Raw genomic sequence first — 21,513 nt, 5'->3', positions numbered from 1 at the left:
AGCCAACTTACACTTTCAGTAAATATCACAACAGCACTTCATTCATGGTAAACATGCTGAACATGACTGTCTGAAATCACTACTAATTCTGACCACTATTCACCTGTTGCCAGGTAAGCCTTCAGAGGGAAACATCCTCTTGGACAATGCAGTTAACATGAGCAACAAAAAAATAGAACCGCACCATCCAGACAAAATCAAAATTCGATCAACTGTGAATCCAACACAACATCAGTATCAAAGATGGACACAACTCATACAAAGAGGAGTGGGAGAGGAAGTGGATTTAACATACACATCAGTCTCCATAAGAACATCCAGCTCTCACTCTTACCTTGATCATTTTTAACAATTCACATTGCAAAGTCATACATTATATTACCCATTGAACTTGCAGCATTCTGGCTTCATATAGCCACATATCCATGTAAAGCAGTGTGGTTTTAAAGTTCACAGTTTTACATATCACATAAATACATGTACAACGCCCAGATTGTTTGTAGAGAAAAGTGCGTGAAAGGGGTTAAAAAGACATGCATCTGTACACACACACACACACACACACACACTTGCAAAACCCCCAAAAAGCCAACCGATTTGTTAGGTCAGAGGCCCTCCTTTGTGAAGCCGCTCAGGAGCTTTTGTGTTGCTGAGAGCCAGGAATGTTGGAGCTGAGGAGGGGCCTCACCACAGGAGGTACACAGGGATTACAAGCAACCTGGGACTCTGCCTCTTTCTGCCTCTGCTGCTGCTCCTGTGTTTATGTGTGTATGTGTGTACGTTTAAAATTTGGGGCTGAGGAAGGAACCTTAATACTTGTTAAGTACTGACTGGATTATGTCAGGAGAGTATTAAAGAGTGTCAAGATGTGAAAGTTGGCATTAAATGCTTGGTCAGATTTTCAAGTACTAACTAATTTAAATGAACATTTTGTTAGTTTTGTTGTGTATCTCATTACATTAAGACAACATTAATCACATGAGAATTGGGCTTATTTGATTAGATTAAAAAGTTGTAAATAAAAGTGTGTATACTTGCCTTAAAATGTAAGGTATTGAACAAAAGTGATTTACTATTGAAAACAAGATATCATATTGGCACCAGTATTGAAAAAAATGTTAAAAGTAACCAGCCTCTTTTGTTTAGAAAATAGTTCCTATGGTGAGAAAACATGCTGACATTTAGCTTATTTTTAAATGTATATCTGAAGTTAAGGATTCATGTTTAGGGCAGAAATTTGAATAAGGATTGTGTTTTCGGTTTCGTTAAGGGTTAAAGTTATCAAGGGTTAAGATCACAGTTAGGAGTTAAGTGATTACAGTTAATAAAAGTCCTCACATGTTGAAGAGGAAGCACAGGTTGTTCATTCCCTGATTGTGTTGTCAACCAAATTACATTCCACGCTCAGAAAGTAGCACTGGATAATGCACTATTAGTATGCTAATGACTTTGGATCTACAGTAGACTCACTAATCCTTAGGACATGATAGAAAAGAACTAGTTCATATCACACGCTGTCTGACCACATTGGAAGGCAAAATTGTTCGGTTTTTCCGAAGGCCACACTCGAAGGTGGAGCGAAAAGCCGGCTGTCATAGAGACAGGGGAGACGTGATCATCTTCATATATGGGGATAACTGTGACATTTTCAGACTCCTTTGTCCATTTTCATACAATTCAGTTGCACTCCTTTGTACATGCTAAAAGTGACAGAAATGGTTGTGTAACAAATGAAAAGGAGAGCTAGAGAGAGAAGTTCAAATCCTGCTTACTTTCTCACTTCGCACAGCTGACCAATCACGGCGTAAAGTAGGTCTAAGTGTCAGATTGTCAGTCTCAGAAAGTTACAGTGATTCCAGTTCCGCCATCAGAAAGGTGTAGGGAGAGAGGTTTCTGAAGACATTCAACCATCTGACAAACACTTCTGATTGAAGCTCAGTGAAGTGTGAATAGAGGAATCAGCCAAGATTCAGGCCATATCCTAAATGATGAGGATAGCCTAAATGTGAAAACCTGTTCTTCTGTTCACTTTTCAAATCATTACATGACATAACTAGGGCTGGCTGTTGAACCTCAGTACTGTTTGAGTCTAAACTGAAGCGTGTTCATCTCATTGAGTATGAAAAAGTGTTAAGTATTGAAGTGGCATGGGGAGTGTTTTGACAAACATGGCTGGTTTCTCTGCTTGGTCTCAGCAGGGTAAAGCTATGCTCTGTTTCCTCTGACTCCCTCTGTGACCACTTATTTAGTGTTTCAATGAAATAGTGTAAACAGTGATTTGACTGCTAACCAAGGCTAACACTGCACGGCTGCACTGAAATCACTACTGTGGTTGTCGGACAACAGTAACAGAAAAATATCTAAAGGTAACACCGTTATTGCGCCAGTGGTCTACATATACTGACTTGACAAAGGGGGTCTTGACTGCAGTTCTGTACAAAGTCAATGGATGTTTGTATATTTTTTCTTTTGTAGAGAGATATGTAAGACAAGAAACAGATGCCTCATCACCTTCATGTATGACCAATTGCCACCAATGAGTTCACATAAAAGCGAAATGCATAAATGTAAAGCCCATATTAAAAATACATTCATGGTCTTATTGGCAGTTTAATTACTGTTAAATACAAATAGATAATCATAAGTAATGGCTATTGATTGGCATACCCTTTTTCATGGTCATGCAACCATTTAGCTGACCACTTGGTGTGGATGTCTGATCTCCTACACAAGAGAGATTAGAAGTCTGTATTGTTATTGCTACACTAATGCTATATCCACACTAATACGTTTTTGTTTTAAAACACATAACTTTTGCTACATTTACACCAAGTGTCTGAACCCTTAAAACAGAGACTTTTGAAAAGGCTGCTGACCCTGTTTTAGTTTGAAAACTCTGGGATTGCATTTTAGCCTGGACAGGTGGAAATGGAGGGTTTTGAAAACGATGAAACAGGCACCCATGTTCGCTTCCTGATTGGGTCTTATCAGTCACGACTTACAGTCATGTCATCTGTTACTTTCAGTAACAATTCCACCTTGACATCGGTCCAAACAAAGACACACAGTAACACATTTAAAAACGCCATTTTAAAATGAAAACGTATTAGTGTTGGACGTAGCCTAAGGCCATGTATGTAAGCTGTGTGTGTGTGTGTGTGTGTGTGTGTGAGAGAGAGAGAGAGAGAGACAGGGAGAGAGAGAGAGAGAGAGAGAGAGACAGCATGTCCTGCTGAGACCCAGCTGTGTCTGCAATTAGCAGGAGGCATGGAATGATGATTGCTGGTGCGGCAACACTAATACCAAGTGACAGGTTTCCTTGTGAAGGAGAAGGAAGGCCGCTGACTGCCATAAAGCAACACTACTTTTTCTTTCAAACACACATGCTTATACTGGTATACACACACAGCCCATATATGCATACACACAGACAATGAAACAAATAAGGATAAGGTTTGGTGGGGGTGGGGGCTTTAAATCTGACTGCAAGACATTATGCACTTTGGACAATGGGTTTGTCTAATCCTACCTGCTCTGCTTTTCAGAGCCCACCGCTGGCCTATTCTAGTCCTGCCCACCAGCTCATCAGAGAGGGCCCATTGATGAAGACTCTCAATTACCATAGTAACTCACACAGTAGGTAGGAAGTCCCCCCAACCCCCCAAACCCAATCTCAGCACCAGCACCACCAGGCCCCCATTCTGCCAGCTCCATGCTCACCTTGTCACAATGAACAACAGAAAAGCTCTGTGGTGGACAATAAAAAAAGAAAAAAAGCCGCCAGCTCCAGGCCCTGAGAAAAGTGAGCCATTCTACTTACAAAGAGCCGCTTAGGGGTGGATTGAGGGAAGGAAAAAGAGGGCTAAAACACTTGTGGGCTCATGGAACTCTATAGGGGGAGCGAAAATGGAATAAGCCAGCAAGCACTTGAGGGTCCCGCCAAGCACCTGAATGGGATAGAGGGGTGGAGCGCCAGAGGGGGGTCTGGGGAAGGTGAATGGCCTTCTTTTTGGGTCCAATTTGTCTCTTTTCACCCTGCTCGCCCTGCTCCGACTCTGACAGATGTACAAAGAGGGAGCGGCGCTGGGCCACTCATCCACATACGCCCGTGAGCAGCTGTCACTTTTGTAAGACAAGTTAATCAAACAAATGCCACCGTACCTCCCTTTTTAACAAGGCGGAGAGAAAGAGGGATGGAAGGGGGCTGTAAAAGGGTGATAGAGACCCGAGAGATGACATGTGTGTCCTCGATCAATTCACCGCACCAGCCCATCAATAAACCAGCAGGACCTGACAAAGGAGAAGTTTCCATTAAACTTGTATTTCCCTCCTCTCGGGATGACCATGGCTTTAGTGTCCTTAGCTGTTTCCTCCTGGCAACACGGCGCTGGGAATGCTCACAGAAGATTTAGACCCAAAAGAAACGAAGGAGGGAAACAAAATGCTCTCTCCCAGTAATTATTAAGGACTCTAAGCTGCTTACAGACTTCATTAAATGGAGGTGAAACCTTTTCAGAACATGTTTTGAACAGTCACACAGTCAATCTAACCTATCCCGCTTTGCTGGTCTTTTTTTATTATTGTGACCTACGACTACGGCCATTATTTTCCTCCCTATTGGTTTGTGTAATCCTTTTACAGTTACTTTACTTCAACCTAAAAGAGATTACTGACTGGCATGAAAAACAAGAGGACATCAATGCAGTATTGCAGTCATATTGTTGTGGATAAAGGGTGAAAGACATCTGGTCATTGTCTCTTAGAAACAGCAAACTGAAAGAGTGAATGCTACAGAAAAACATTGCAGAGAAAAAATGCAGCTACAATGTTGGTTGATGTAATAGGTTCTAGTTTTCTTATTGGGTATCAGTATCATGTTATATGTCATTTTACAAAATTCTGTTGTCCAAATGAATGTCTCAAAGCAATTTATAATCAACAATTGTCAAAAAAATGTGTTCAAGATTTTGTTTTAACTTTGTGAAGAATTAATTTGTAGTTGGTAGTTTTGCATTTGCTATCTTGTTATTTAGGCTACAGCTAAGGATCGTTGTGGTTGTTTAAATTTTTCTTTGTTGATGAATCATTTAGTCTATAAAATGTCAGAATATGCCCATCAGAAGTTCCCAAAATCCAAATCTTCTAATTTTTGAAGTTGGAACAGATTAGTTTAGTATTTTTTTTATAAAGCAAAAATACAACTCATCCATCATCAAGATTTTTGGTGACTCATTTTTTATTTTATATTACAGTTGATCAATTAATCAACTAATCTATTGAGTTGCAGTCAAGATATATATCGATAGCAGACAATTAGTCTAATTAATATCCTTATACTGATTTCAATCATATCACCCAACCCCTTAAAAATCAGTTTTGATCAAAATCTTTTGATCAAAACAGATTTTCCAACTTTATTAAGTTTTTATTTATTACCTTATGGATAGGAAGTTGTGTCAATTATGATTCCATGTTATCAGTGAAAACTATTATTCAAAAATTTGATAAATAACTTTTTCCATGATGGAACTTAAAAAACAAACAAAGACAAAACAAAACAAAGATGTCTTCTTTATTTTATCCTCATAAACGAGTCATTTGAGCAGAATAATGCATCTGACAGGCTGAGGGAGTTAAGTTTGCGTGTTGCCTGAGCTCAGTGTTGATTAAATTGTTCACTTGGCATGGCTGTGAGGCCGGCAGTTCGTGACCGGAGCCGGCAAAGTGGTGAAGCGTCCCCGGACAGCCAAGTGGTATGACGGCAGCTCCATCGCCCGCTAGTCTTCTGGCATTCTCTGTCACCACTACAACCCCCCAACACACCCACCCATCCGTAAAACCCACCCGCCGTGACCGAAGTACAACGGCGGCAACGTCAACAATCTTAAATCCCCCAATCTGCAGCTCAATCTGACCCCTGCCCTCGCTCCGCTCCGTCACAGCCGTCCAGCAGTTGGTAAGCAGAGCGAGACGGGAGGAGCAGCAGCGATTAAAAAGCGCTTTAACTTTCGTCACACAGAAGTGCAATTTCGCCACGCCTGTGAATCTGATAACTATCCAAGGTCAACGGAAATACTTCAAATCAATCAATGAGCCGCACTTCTAATCCCCTCCGGGCAAAGGCAGATTAAGTGTATAATTGACCTGTGTAATCCCTGTATCTGCAACTCCAGCCCCGGGGGGAGGGATGGAGAAAGGGGGAGGTGGCTCCGTAACTCACAGGCTCTACAGCACCATCTCTGTCCTCCTCTTCCTTTCTTCCCCCTTTCCCCCGCCTCCAACCTGGCTAGCATGTTTGTTGCCTTGAGCTGGGTACAGGGGGAGTGTCATGTAGTGTGTCATGAAGCTGTGGTGTATCAGTGCAGGGCTGGATTTGGCTCAGGCTAAAGACATGGCTTTTTTTAATCAATGATCCCCAGGCTGCGCCGTGCTAAGTCCCCCCTCCAGTATCATTTAAGCACATCTGTTTAAATCCAGGCCTCTTCAGCCACTCTTTCAAGAACTAAACCAGAGAGGGTTAGGGGGGGAAAGAGAAGGGGGGACCAAATTAATTTCTCCCTATTCCCCACACAAACACACAGGTCATTTTCAACACACTTGGTGGCCAAGAGTGTCCAGTGTTCTGACACTTAATAAAACACATGCAAATAGACAAAACACAAGCAAATAAACAATCTTTACCAATCCGACAACATGTATGCATCATAAATAAAAGTTTACGAAGGCAACTCTGATGAACCCACTGGTAAATAGTAAGACTGATGCTAGATGCAAGATTCAATAAATTGTTTATTGTCTGAATATATTCTTCAGCTCATGAAAACAACAAAATTGAGCATAATAATCATCAGGTTAGAGGTTGGGTTAAAGACATGCATAGCTGGTTACTCCACATCTCATAAGTTTTGATACCTTTCATCAATTCATCCATCTGTCCCTCCATGTCCCACCACTTATATGGTTCGAGGTTGTGGTGGCATCAGGCTAAGCATGGTAGGCCATACAACAGTCTCCCTAGCCACATCCTCCAGCTCTTACTGGGTGATCCCAAGGCATTCACAGGTCAGATGGGATATGTAATCCCTGCAGGGTGTTTTGGGTCTGCCGCAGGGTTTCCACCCAGGAGGGCAGCTTTATCAGATGCCCTGACTATCTCAATCTGGCTTCTTTAAACATTAAGGAACAGAGGTTTCACTCCAAGCTCCTGAAACTAATTTCAGCCAAGAGTATAGATCAACCAGTACATCAAGCACTATGCTTTCAGGCGTTGCTCGCTCCTCACCATGAGTGAAGTACACAGTCTGGTGCAGCATCCTGATGACTGCTGATGTGGCACCACCCAGTCTGTTGATCTCTCGTTTCATCTTCTGACTTGTGAACAAGACCTGAAAATACTTGAACTCTAACTACTTCACTTGGGGCCATAATTCACTCGAACCAATTCAATTGCATAATTGCAATCCCGAGGCCATCGTAGTGGTTACTCCACCTTGACTGTGCTTAGAGATTCTGTCCATGAAAATCACTGAGGTGGTAACAAGGCACAGCCCTGCAAGGTGAAACCAAATGCCCACTGACAATGCATCTGATTTCCTGTCGAGAATATGGACAAGATGTCACTCACTCTCATGTAGCTATACAGGGACCGGTACTCCATACTCCTGCAGTACCCCCAACAAGATACTTCGAGGGACAGGGTAAGCCTTCTTGAGGTTTACAAAACCTATATGTAAACTAGATGAGCAAACCACCATGACCAGTATCCAGTATCCCTGCTGGTAAAGTGCAGGGTCATTGTTCCACGACCTGGATGGAATCCACATTGCTCCTCCTGAATTTGAGTATCCTTTCCACCACCCTGGCATAAGGTGTACCCACTCTGGAGAGTATTTTCGAAGAAGCTGTTTTCAGTGGGGGAGAATGCTATCTTAGTGTGGGTGCAAAATGTTTTCAGAACTATCGGTTTAATATGCACATGACCTGAGGCAGCCACAGGTCAGAAAATAAAAGCAACTTCATGACAGCCTCCTCTATGCAGGGGATTTTCATGTAAGTTTAATCATGATGCCACAGACACCTGCCCTCAGAGCAATTTTCACAACAACAGAAAATGAAATATAACAATTCCATGATTGGATTGCTGGCCAGGATTGTGTTAGTAAAATGGCATAAAGTAAATCTGATTTAAACACCAAAAAAGTAACATGTTTCTAGCAAAAATAAAGATTTTTTTTCCAGTACAACTGCAAGTGGGTCAAATATCAATTAAGAATGTCTTGCTCCAACAAGCCCCCCTACCCGCCAATCTATGTCATAACATGGGTATTAGCACTTCTTAATATGTCTCAGATTATGATTCATTTCTTGAGACGCTGTTGTTTGTTTAACATTATCAGCATTAGACCACATATGGGCCTGTCTGCTGTCACTCTAGACGTCAAATTATGAGTGTTGACACATATTTAGATATTAAGAGGCCATAGTGGAATAATCTGCTTACTGTGGCTGATATTAGAAGGCGTCTTGGGATAAATGTATGTCATAACCCCAATTAAAATGACATATAACCTAAGGCTTACTGTCCCTGGATGAAATCCCAGCCAAACATGTTTAAGAAACCAAAATCGCTTTGAGGCACATGGAAAGTGTCTCCACTGAACTTGTGTTCTGTCTCCTACCATTAACCTACAGTTTTATAAAGACAGTATCATATTCTATTCTATTCAGTTGGCTGTAACCGGACCATACATGAAAAAACAGCGCTGTTCATCTTTAAATTTGGTGTGAAATGAAACATGCTTAAAGGACTTGATGTGTTGATGTGATTTAAAGTGGAATCTCTTTACAATCAACCATTATGGGATTGGGATACTTGATGGAGTTCTTCCATTCTACATTATGGCCCATTGAAAGATTTTAAGACTTTAATCTTGTCAATTGGCATAAAAAATGTGCCCTGGCAGGTCACCAAAACATCATAAAATGTCTTTCTAGTCTTGGATTAGCAAAATGGATTATACAGTATATGGTCAAGTGAAAATGGGAATTGGAATTGTTTGGGAATTGTTTGCCAAGTACTTTGTTGTCTTTGCAGCTGTTATTTTGCTCTGCTTTCTTCCCCTCTGTTTCTTTTTTATTTTTTTAAACAATTCTGCAAAAAAAAGTGTACCTGTTGTTTATGCTTCAATAAATCTGTATCTGAAGTCTTTTTATGCTTAATAGGTTCTTATTCTTGAATATGTATCAACTTGCTGAGTTGTTCAGACATCTAGAAACATTTTGACAAACTGATTTTCACTGGTGAAACAGGTGAAATTATCTCACCCCAATAAGAGTTGTCAGATTAAATAATAGACCAAAGTGGAATACTAACACTGCAAACTCTCCAAACGCAGGTCTAAAACTAAGTGGAATGTCAACCCATAAGCCATAAGACTTCTATGTAACAAGCCACCCTATTGTGAACATGTATGGAACATAGGTTGTAATCCTCACCAGTGGAAACGGACAAAACAGATAAATAAATGAAGTCTGCAGCCCACAAGGGGAGGGGAGGGGCTGCCTAACAAAGCAAAGATTAAGGGGAGTCCTCCCTGACCTTATTTTACGAAGACGGCACCCCCGCAACCAAGACACACGTGCGCACACACTTACATACTGGGGTATCTGCTTTGGTGGCCTGTAACACTATAATTGTGAGGGTTCATGAACATTTGCTTTTAACTGGTCACTACTTCTATAGCATTTACTTCATTGTCTTCTACAGCGCTACAATGACTACTTTTAAAAATATAATAGTATGAAATGGAGAGATAACTTGCTTATACTTGCTTTTCAGTGAAAATCAAACTCTTACACACTGTCAGATGGGAAATTTGTGTGTCCACAAAAGATGCAGTACTAACTATTTTTTGTCTTCAACATTATACACTTAAAGACTATTTTTGAGATTCTCAAATGATTACCATTATATCAATCAATCAATCAATCAATTTTTATTTATATAGTGCCAAATCACAACAAAAGTCATCTCAGGGCACTTTTCACATAGAGCAGGTCAAGACCGTACTCTTTAATTTACAGAGACCCAACAATTCCCCCATGAGCACCATAACCAGAGATTGTGACCTGTCTACTAGGTCCCCACACCGGGACTTGAACTGGAGTCTTCCAGATCATAGACGACTGTGCTGACTACTGAGCTAAAACTTTACTCATCACCTCATTGCAGACAGACCTCTACCGATTTATACACCCATAACACAGAGAAAGCACACCGTATAATGTGTAGGGAAGAACTTCAAAGGTGATTATTGCTTTACACTTTTCATTTATTGCCTATTTTTTACAACCTAACTTTGTGGAAAGGAGAAGGGGAAGAACAGGTTATGGAGAGTCCCTTGGGAGCACTTCGTATGTGTCAGTAGCTCAGCTTTATCTCTGGCGAACACCCCAAACTCCAGGAGTGATGTTCAAATTAGGAAACGTGCGACACATAGCAGGTTGATGTGACTCCCCTAGTTGAGACCTGCTGATAGACGTAACAGTGGAGCAGAGGAGAGAGACTGAGATAGTGATGTAACCAACCTGTGTGCTGGTATTTGACATCTTCATCTATCTTCTTCCTGAACACAAATCATTTTAAAAACATTTGTATGAAACAAATATTCGTAAAATTGCCGAATAAGGTATTTGTAGTCAGACACACTCCTACTGTCTACTCCCTAGGATTCATGTTTATGTGGCTCTAGCAGTTCTCTACTTCCATTATTGTATACTAAGAACAATAATAGTGTAGCGCCAACATTAGCACATGGTGCATCCACTATAGTTAATGGTTTATACAATGGAACTGAGACATAATGCAGGGCTAAGGGCATGCAAGTGAAAATAACTTCAGGTGAATGATAATCAGATAAATAATCAGAAAAAATAACACAAAACAGCTTTGTCTTTATACCTAGAGTCAAACACTAATGTTCCATCTTATATGTCACCATTGTTAACCAGATAAAAATACGAGAGAGAGAGAAATGGATAAAAAGGGTGGAGTGACAAGAAAAGCACAACAGAGCTGCAGAGAGCAGCCAGAGACACCTTCATCGGCCTCTGTGACGCCGCAGGGATAACTGATACAAAATGACAACAAAGAGAAGTCAGGGTGAGACAAATCCTGGCAGAAACGCTCTCGTGGAGGAAAAACGGATACATGGCAAAGCAACGGGTCAAGATGCAGCAACAAACTGCAAACATCCAGCACCGGACACCTCTCTGTCACCCTCTGTCAGGACCAACAGAGAGGAAGAGGATAGGAGACGGATTACACCCCAAGGCCTCCATTAAACACAGTGGCACAGACAGATAGCTGCAACTGTATACACGTCTCCACTGTTCAGTCTTCAGAGACTAAACCATGAAAACGCACAGAGTCAGGATGAAGAGCTGACAGCTAAATCACATGTCCCTGTGTGCAGTACATGGCGCTGGAAATGACACATTGAAAACTGTGTATACATTTAATGAACTATGTGTTATTTAGACCTCACTTCCTGTTGCCCATAGGTAATACTACATAAGTGAAATAATAATGCAGCAATACATTCACCAGAGGGCAACTGACATGGATATACATTTTCTTGAATATTGGACATTGCATGTAGGAGATAACTATAACTTCTTGTGTCCACTATGTGGCGCTAGAGAACACCCAAAGTCATGTTGCTGTATATCATGTGTAGACCACACCACGTAAGTTTTATGTAAATCGGATGATGTTTGTCATAAGGCTGACTTCCTGTTGTCAGTAGGTGGTGTTATGACTTTGACTCAATTGGCTCAAAGGCAGATTCTCTTTATGGCTATAATTCGGGTTCTCTGTATAAAAGAGGCTACTCACATGTGGATGCGTTCAGGCCTGGACTCTTATGAAGCATGAGAAATTTGTGGCAGATTGGACAATGTACATTTGAGTTACAACAACTTCCTGTTTAATTCCCAAAAATGTTTTGGGCAGAATTGATGGGCATGCCACATCAAGGGCATTCCATGAAACCTCAACTGCTCCAAAATAAGCATCACAAAGGTCTGTAGATGTCACCTAAGAAATTTCGCTTGGCTTAAATCTGTACGAGTTCGTTAAAGTACAACACCTGTGAATGGCTTCAAACTGTGCAAAAATTTCACAGTAAATTCAAAATGGCTGACTTCTTGTTGGGCTTAAGGTATGGCCCCATGAGGCTTTTTTTAAAGCCTGGAGATGTTACATCTGAATACCAAATTTCGTACATCTACATAAAATTTAAAGATGGGGGCTTTGACTTCTTTTCTAGGGGACGCTATCGAGCCATTCTGCCACACCCAAGCTCAAGATCATATCAGATATCAAGTTACGCCACTTCTGATGCATGTGCAAAGTTTCAAGAGTTTTCAGGCACCCCTAGCACCTCAAAAATGCTAAGAGTTATTAGGGGGCGCTATAGATCAGACATGCCACGCCCAAGCCCAATTGCAATATCAATTCAAAATATTTACTCACAAAACTTTGCACCTTGAACATAAGTGCAAAGTTTTGTGAGTTTTTGTGCATCCTAAAGGCCTCGAACATGTATTTGTAAAATGAAAATTGACGCACGAAATCCAAAACAGCTGACTTCCCAATCACTACAGAAATTTGCACTTTTCACCAGTTCTGTTCTGACATGTGTGCCAATTGTCATAAATTTTCAAGCATCCCAAGCCCTTCAAAAATGCAATGGCACAGGGGAAAAATAATAACAATAATAATAATAATCTGCACAAAAACCACAGGTTCATCACACTTTCAGTGCCAGCATACTTTCGTGCTTGGGCCCTAATAAGAAACAACTGAAGGGAAACCCAAACTCTGGATAAAGCAAATTCCAAAAGTTCAACAAGAAGATATACGAGTATAGATGTCTTTTTCCTGATCTGTTAAGTTTCGAAAGGACGTAATTTTGGCTAAGATTCTGGGTCGAAGAAAACATGTTTGTGTGATCCTGTTTACTTGGACGTCAAAAGAAAGGGTGGGGGTAATCTTTGATTCCAGATTACAGTATCCTTTCTGCATAGTAGGGTGTTCCCCTTGGAAGGTATTTAGCTGAGGGGGTAAGCCAGCCAGATCCTGACACATCCTCTCTCGTGATCAATTAAATAACTAGATGACGGTCTAAACAAAAACACATCAAGAGATATGTCCAGTTTTGAAAATAGAGCAGAAAAGGTTCCCAGATCTTTCTTGTTGAGCCAAGAGAGGTATGCGTTACCGTTTGAGTTTGAGGTGTGCCATGACATATCACAATCTTTTGACTTTGTACTGATGTTCTTTGAGAAATTTACAATGTAGGACAAAGTTCCCGCAAATGCTCAGTGGTGTCTGCCTTACACAGAACTACTCTCCTGAGACTGAAAACGTGATCACTGTTATTAGTCTTTGGAGCTGTTTCTAAACAAACTATAATCCCTGTGATGAAGGAACATGTCACCCTGTGCAGTGGTGTGGCTTATTGACCTGTTTTTAATAGTTTTTGGACAACAATAGAGGTTTATGGCACAGAAGAATAGGATATATCAGGCTTTGGATACACACACAATACTTGTTAGTAGATCAGTTCATTGATGGTTTGGATCCAAACATGAGATTTGTTGACAATAAGAAAAATAAAGAAAATTGCCAGCCATATCCTCTAAGTTGAACTTGTCAGCCAACATTTCCTTCAGGAGATGGTAGAGAGCAAAAACAGAGCTAAAAGAGAGCAAGTATTGGACTTACGTTCACCAGGTGGACAGAAACACACCTGCTGGTTGTGGAAATAAGCAACTATCTGGCTCTTTAGCTGCCAAATGCTCCTCTATGTTCACCAGCTAGTCTACAGCTAACTGTCTGTTTGCCGTTTGGTATTGAGCAGATAGTGTGCTGTGGCTTCTTAGAGCTTTTTCTTTGAAAACAGATGCCTGCTGCTGCCGAAAGTGACACTATAGGAGCGCTGAGAGTGAATCAAAACAGTAAAGTTGTAGCTGGACAGCTAAACAACGAGCTGAAACTCGCACCCCCTTCCTGCATATGTCAGTCAGAAATTTAGAATCAATAACTGGACCACATAGATTTAAAAGGACATCAAAAAAACGTGTCCAAAAATCCTCCAGTCGTAGACAGAACCAAAACATCTGGCAATCATATTTGGTCCCTGTATTAATACATTTCAACCTGCACCTGACTACTACTACTCTACTATGTGTCCAGTGTGTGTTGCACTCCCTTATGACAAAAAGATTGAGCTATGCCTTAAATGTACTGGCTCTGTCTTTTCACAGTAATCCACAACTCATTAACCTCTGAGTTTTAATTCTTCTTTTAAAAGTAGTTCATGAGACGACATGTTTGTAAGACCTGAAAAAGCCAATGCGTACAGAATCTGTGGTGGGTGGCTGCCTGTAAACATGGAGCTAAGCCATCTTACAAAGTGATCTTTTGTGCCTCTTTTTCAATTGATTAACTTTTGTTTGCTGACTCAGAAAGAGTGAGGATAATCCCTCCTGAAGATCAGTACACACTGCACACAAACACCATGAGACAAAGGAGCATAAATGGTGAGGAACAGAGAGAGAGAGAGAGAGAGAGAGATGCAGAAATACGAGAGTGACTTTGAAAAGAGAAGCAGAGATGATCCACAGAGAGCTGCAGCTCAATATGCAACTCATCCCACTGCAGGGATTGTTTTGGCACATTTTGGGGAGCAATCCTCCAGTTTGACCTAAGAGGAGGCTCAGCAGCAAGGCTTAGAGATTTACTGTTTTGCTGTTACTTGACCTCATCTCATGCAATGGAGGCAAACAGCGTCATGGGACTGTTACAAGTTGATTACAGCTTGAGTTGATTACAGTTTGTCAGCTATGGAGCAGGACACTGATGCATCAGTACAATCACTTTCACAAAATGACTTGAAAATAGTGCTGGCACAAAATGAATGAACAAATCCAAAGTGCTGATTTATTTGTGGGTTCGATACGTATCGGGTCTGTACTGGTACATACTGCGTACACTTAGTTATATACTTGCACTCTAAAGTCTGACACTAACAAAAGCCTTATATAAAAGTTTTATATGTCACCTGATGAGCTGCCAGAGATCAAAATATATGTAATAATGTCATCCAATGTGGTTTAAATGTGTTGTTTAAGGTTTTGGGTTAAAATAGTCTATTGATATCTTCAAATAAATGAAAATGACAACAATAGAAAGAACTCTGGCTGTGTTGACCTCTATTCAGATTAAAGCTCACATGCAGGTTGAGTTATCAGTGATCACATGAATCTAATCATTTGGCTTTGGATCACTCTCCTGATAGGAGGGACTTTTTAATCACCTCCTACAAATGATCACAGGTGGAATGAATGAAACCTTGTTATTACTAAATCTCCCTTTTATAGAGGAGGAGGTGCTGTGGCTTACTCACATCAAACAATCTCTCTATGTACACCTCCTCGTTGACCTTCTCCCGCAGCATATCCTGGGAGTGACGAACAAAAGTCACGTAACCATCAGCCACGTCCATCCCTGGCTTCTGCAAGAGGCACGGAAAAGAGAGTAAGACAGAAAAAATTGGTTAAGTGTAAAATATTCTTTTACCCTGTTCTAATGAAATTATATTTGCTAAATATATACAAAACTATATATATTCATTTTGCAGCTATTATCTACAAGAAATCACTTTCTTCAAAGTGGATAAAGTTAACCCCAAAACAACTAGCTAGCAGGTCCAGTCAGTCAGTATGAACTCCATACATGTGAACACCATACAGCTTCAATTAAGAGCTGGTACCATTTGATACAGAATACATATTATACTGTCAGGCAACCTTAAAACTACTTGATGTTAAGTAGTTAATATCATGTTTCATTCTGATTAGAAAATACAGAGGGATTTGTAAAAATGTTGCTTTTTTCACAATTTAAATAGCAATGACAAATTATCAAAAACATCTTGTGAATTACTGTTCAGATACAGATAAGTTATAGATAAGCCTTGACTGGATGTTGAGTGGTTAATATCATGTTCCTGGAACTTTTTGGATAAATAGGGGCTAAAAAGCATCATTGCCAACTTAAAGTATTCTGCCTATATCCTTATTTAACTTGATATGACTGTTTTCAGTAGGTCATAAAATAGTAGTATTTAATGAGAATACTAACGCAGAATTAAACTAATCCAGCTAAAATGAGCATTTTCACCCGTGATTACAATAGATCGATACAGAAGTGTAACCACATGACATGTTTGTGATTTAGTGGCTTGTTCTGGATTTCCAGCATAACCTTTTTTAAGATAGGCTACATTATGTGACTTCACATTATTTCAGTGGAAACTAAGTATATAAACATTCAAATTGAGATACTTTTCTAAAATGTTCAATTTTCATCATTTGCAGAAAAAGAATCTTTGCATCTTCAGAGAAGTACAGGGCACTGGTGTTCTTCAGTCAGCTCATGTCAGAGAGTCAAGTTTGGCTGGGAACCAAGCCTCACAGTCTGGGCATGTGCAAAGTGGAAAGGGGCGCTGCAGCTTCAGTTGAGTTTGATTGTGGGGGCCAGATTGTGAGGAGGCCTGTCATTCTGACATCTAAAATATTCGATGAGGACAGTTCTCTTTCTTACATGAACACATCTTGCCATTTTCAAGATAATGAAAATGAAATGAAAATCTTTTAAAGGTTCTATATGTAGGAATCAGAAATTCCCTCTCATTACTGACATCTGTGGCCTTTAAAGGAGGTGCAGTCAACATCCTGGTGCTTGCGCTTGTGTGGCCGCATGCGTGCTTGCAGCACAAGACAATTGCAGGTGTTGTCTTTTTCCTCACTTCCACTTCTCATAATTACATAAAAGATCTCTAACATTGTGTTTTGACACAACCCGCAAACCACCAACTTTTTTTTTTACCAAGTGTGTTTACAAAGCACTGGTAGGCTCAGTGAGCTGTGGCCAGGGAGCAATGCGTTGTTTGTTTTAGCTGTATGTGTTTTGGAGTGGGCGACTTGTCATTGCAAGGGTGTTTTGTTGTGAAATGTGTAGTGGTTGATGGAGGCAGCTAGCTGTTTCATTAGCTGAAGAGCTAATATATGCAGGGTGTTCCTAGTCAAATAGCACTGTTTATGTTGTGTTGCTGTGTTGTTATGCTGGTGGTCACTTCCGTTGGGTTTTTGAGGAAAATATGGCCCAGGTCCTTCACACAGAAATCAGTCCACAGGCTGTTACAGACAGCTGAGAAAGTCAGGGGAGGTCTCATTTTTTATGTTAAAAAATGATTAATACATGTAAATTGCTTCACAATTCTACATATAGAACCTTTAACCTTTTGGTCTCAGTTTCCCTCTCTTTGCTCCAACTCATGCATATCCCAAAAACAATCACAAAAACCCATTGGTAACTGCCACTAAACTTAGTTAACACATCTGCAATGAGGTTTACAATGTGTAAATGAGTTTCTTTTTTACTAGTGAAACTCTAATTTTGTACATTAAGGACACAATTAGCATGCTGGGCTGGAAACTGCGACCCATGCCAGCATACACAGTGCCTCGTCACATTCACTGACAAGGCATTAATTTGAAATTTGGCATGTTGCTACGGCCGAAGTGTTGGCAGCTAATACAGATCTGATACACACACACACAACCACCACCACCACCACCACCACCACCACAGCTACCCTGACAGCAGAATGGGCATGTGTTGTACAACATGGACTCACAATGTATACTGCACAGAGAGCGAGGCACGAGGCAGGCTGGCTGTCAGTGTCTGGCCACATGCATATGAATGGACATTTGGGGGAGGAAACACAGGGACATTCCATGTGGAAATACGACAACCAATACCATCTGGATTATGATTCTACATGTGAAAGCTTGGTCAAATATTTGTACAAGCACAAGAAACACACACAAACACATACACATCTCCAGGGAACAAAATCCATTCACTTTAATCCTTAAAACCACCTTAAACGTTTCATTTGAAACTGAAAGTGTGCATAGAGTAAGTCACTTCAAGGAGTAAAACACCAATGCTTAGTCTTAAAGGTTGTTTATGGTTTTGGTTTACTTTTACATGAATGATTAAGAGGTTATAAGTTATATTTATAGTTATATTTAGTTTGCACAGTAAGATCAAATTGAGCCATTAAATTCACCAATCCATACACTTTTCATGCTGAATGCAACTACATTCATTTTCCATTTACACCTGGATTTAAAGGTACCATGTAAAGTTTTCTTGTAAATTAACAATTATTTACATTTGGTGTATCTCAACAAAATACATTCTGTGTATCTTTGAGGTCTAACAAACCTGTTGATGCATTACCTTCTTCATAAAACATTTGCACTTAACAGGTTAAATTCATGTTTACATCCTCTAGTAGTCTTCTTCCCTGCATTTTACTGGTGCATTGCTACATTTCCTGGAAAGTTCTTGCTAGAGCTCGACTGACAGATCAGCTGGGCCAATATACTGCATCTGTGAGATATTTTGAATGGCATATAAGTCAGCTAATAGGTAACAAGATAATACAGTGCAGAAATGAATAAAAGATATGTTTCAGGTCATGTGGACACTGTAAAATGTAACACTCAGTGGTCACTATTATTTAATAAGCTAAATTAAGAGATGCTTATTAAAACTGTTTACGTAAAAAATAAAAAAAAACTCTTGCTCTTTCTCTTGCTCAACTGGCAAATGTTTTAGTCCTCCATTTTGCAGGAAAAAAATAAAATTAGTGGTAAATAAATGTGATTTGTAATGAAACGATTAAGGCATTTCAAGGTCAATAGGGGATGTTTGTAACAGTGTACATACACAGAAAGAGATGGACACAGAGAAATAAATAAGTCTCACTTACAGGTACATCCACATACTTTGAGGCAGCTTTCACCTTGACATAAAGGAGAGAGAAGTGGGTGAAAAAAACAGGACTCCAGCTGTGGTTCCACTTTCCAGAACAAAGGCTGCAGTGGTGAGACTGTACAGCCTGGAGTTTAGTGCCTGCTGAACTAGCAACAGTGACTCATGTGGTGATTTCAACTGCAAAAGTGCACTCACAAATTCAATAACCTGGCTTTTGTTACACTGCGGCAAACCAGCTGAGGTGTTAAGCTATTTGGTGGAGAGGAAGGTTTCAAAAAGGTCAAACTTTATTCAAATGAACATTAAAAATTAACATGACAAAACATGGCATAATAAATTCCAGTTTACAGTACAGCATGTTTGAGTAAAGTTAAAAGCAGTGTTGTTAGTGAGTGATGACCAAAATCCTACAGCAGGATTTTTACAGATTCTCCTCAGTTTACATTTCCTCATGCTTACATTTTACTCACCAATTTTTACTGCAAAGATGTGAGGACATGAACTTGCCAGATCAGAGTTGAACAGGGCAGCAACATGAGTAATGAGACAACCACAACTTTAACCAAAATCTTCCAATCTGATCCAATTATCAGACTGGGAGAGTTTGGTTAAAGGTTTCTTCCAACACTTATTTGAAAGAGAAACCTGGAGGTGAAAACATCCAAAAGGTCTCTTGTAATTGTTCACTACATAGTAAAAGTTAACGTGCAAGTATGGCAGGTCAAAGTTAAACATGATAACTCTACTAAATCTATTGTTTGCAATAGTTACAAATGCCAATTCTCTTCCAGATCAGCGGTTTAGATAATGGGGTTAAGTTGTGGGGTTGTTTCAGAGTAGTCTGATGACTCATGCACTCAACTTATCCTCTACACTGGAAACTCATCACATCCACAACAATGAAGCTTGTGAGTAATTTGGTGGAAGGTGTTTTAGGAAGAAAAGGATGGTTCTGGAAAAAATGTATATGTGTTACTTACTGTGAAAGATAGGAAGGAAGAGAAGAGTGTTCCTTCGTCATATCTGGAGAGCTTGGCTAACACACTCTCTAGAATGACCACAAACTGAAAAAGAGGATAAGAAGTAAAGTAAGTGATATGTGCAGCTGTGCAGTGTGGAGTGGAATAAAATCATTTCCTCTGAAATGTAGTTCAGTAAAATGTCAAATCCTCCCAAATGGAGATACATAAGTAAAGTACAGGTATTCCGAAACTATACAGAAGTAATGTTGATGTGAATTAGTTCATGTCCTTGTCTGCTGGACACTTATAAATTACTTTTTTAAATACAGATTCCATCATGCTGAATACATTTTTCACTGTAAATGTGTACTTTATTATTTTGTACCTTTGCTACCAGAAGAGTGATCATTTCCTTCACCGTCTCCTCAATGAGATTGTCAATTTGGGAATGGTATTGTCTCTGCAGAGGAAGAAAAAACATGTTATTCCTCTCATCCACACTCAATAACCCCAGCATCATTTTTATATCAATTTATTCTGAATTCATCTTTTACCGTTAGACAGTTATACACTATCTTCTGGTTATCATGGCTATGAGATCTTGATAACATGTAACTGATAAGACACAGATATTTTAAGACAGGGTATCCATACACATCTTTATAATGATGTCCATTAGGACAAGCAGCACTAGCCTCATACAGGATTCCAAAAACCTCATCCTGACCAAAACATCTTCAGAGTATGCTGGAGTCAAAGCAAAGGATAATGTTCTCAACTGGAAATACCAATCTGATGTTTTTGTGCAATACACTATGAAAATGCTGGTCTTAACAGCTGATTACAAATAGGGATGCACAATATTGAATTTTTTGCCGATATCCGATATGCTGATATTTCCAACTCATTGTGGCCAATTGCCGATACCAATATATGCAGATATTTTTTTGCAACTGGCTGAGGAGACTATTATGCATGCAAGCATAGATTATACTAAGTATGATCAAGAAAGACAATATATGAAGGAAGAATTTAGGAAGCCTTAAAATTTTAATGAACCTGCCAAGTGGGTGGAGCAGTAGAGTTTTCTTTGAGTTAGACAGACAGGATTAATGTGTAGGATGATATCGTGAATCCTTAATTACAAATGCTGATTATCACATGGACAATTTTAAATCACTGGTCATTTTAATTGACCTCTTTTTCTGAAACAACTGGAAGAGAATAACGAAAGAATGTAATGAGACACAGACAGCAACATGCACAATGTCCTTCAAGATGGTAGCAGTCCTGTGGTTTTCCTGCAGCCATCACATGCTGACACCACCACAGGAGGAGAACCTGAGCTATGAAGATTGAGACAACAACCCAGCTAGTGCAACAGAGAACTCACACAGGATGGAATGTCAGGTACATGGTCGGACTGAGGCACTACAGGATTTATTTGTTGTACAAAGGACAGGGTTAAGGCTTGTGTAACTTGCCCTAATGGATGCCATTCCATGTGTTTGAGATCTCTGAGTAGTGAGTAACATGTTACCTAATCGGACTGATGGCCATAATGATGACAGTTAGTTTGAGTGTGCACTGTGCAGCTGTGTCATATTGGTAAATATGGGTATCGGATCA

The 21,513-nt window shown here is 40.0% G+C and overlaps 1 protein-coding gene across 2 annotated transcripts in view; it reads right to left on the bottom strand.

Annotated features, from left to right (window-relative positions):
* The window catches only part of cadpsa (Ca2+-dependent activator protein for secretion a), a 195,071-nt gene that overhangs the window by 19,133 nt on the left and 154,425 nt on the right, over positions 1 to 21,513 (bottom strand). For both annotated transcript variants that reach the window (XM_044349147.1, XM_044349146.1), the window contains 4 exons: positions 20,270 to 20,344; positions 19,903 to 19,986; positions 18,918 to 18,950; positions 15,474 to 15,581 (listed from right to left, as the gene is read on the bottom strand). In XM_044349147.1, coding sequence (XP_044205082.1) covers positions 15,474 to 15,581; positions 18,918 to 18,950; positions 19,903 to 19,986; positions 20,270 to 20,344 — 300 coding nt within the window. The remainder of the gene's footprint in view (positions 1 to 15,473; positions 15,582 to 18,917; positions 18,951 to 19,902; positions 19,987 to 20,269; positions 20,345 to 21,513) is intronic.

This window comes from Thunnus albacares, chromosome 4 (genome assembly GCF_914725855.1).
Source record: "Thunnus albacares chromosome 4, fThuAlb1.1, whole genome shotgun sequence".
Taxonomy (NCBI): domain Eukaryota; kingdom Metazoa; phylum Chordata; class Actinopteri; order Scombriformes; family Scombridae; genus Thunnus; species Thunnus albacares.
The sequence above is the reverse complement of the archived record's forward strand: the minus strand, read 5'-3'. Positions and strand labels throughout refer to the sequence as shown.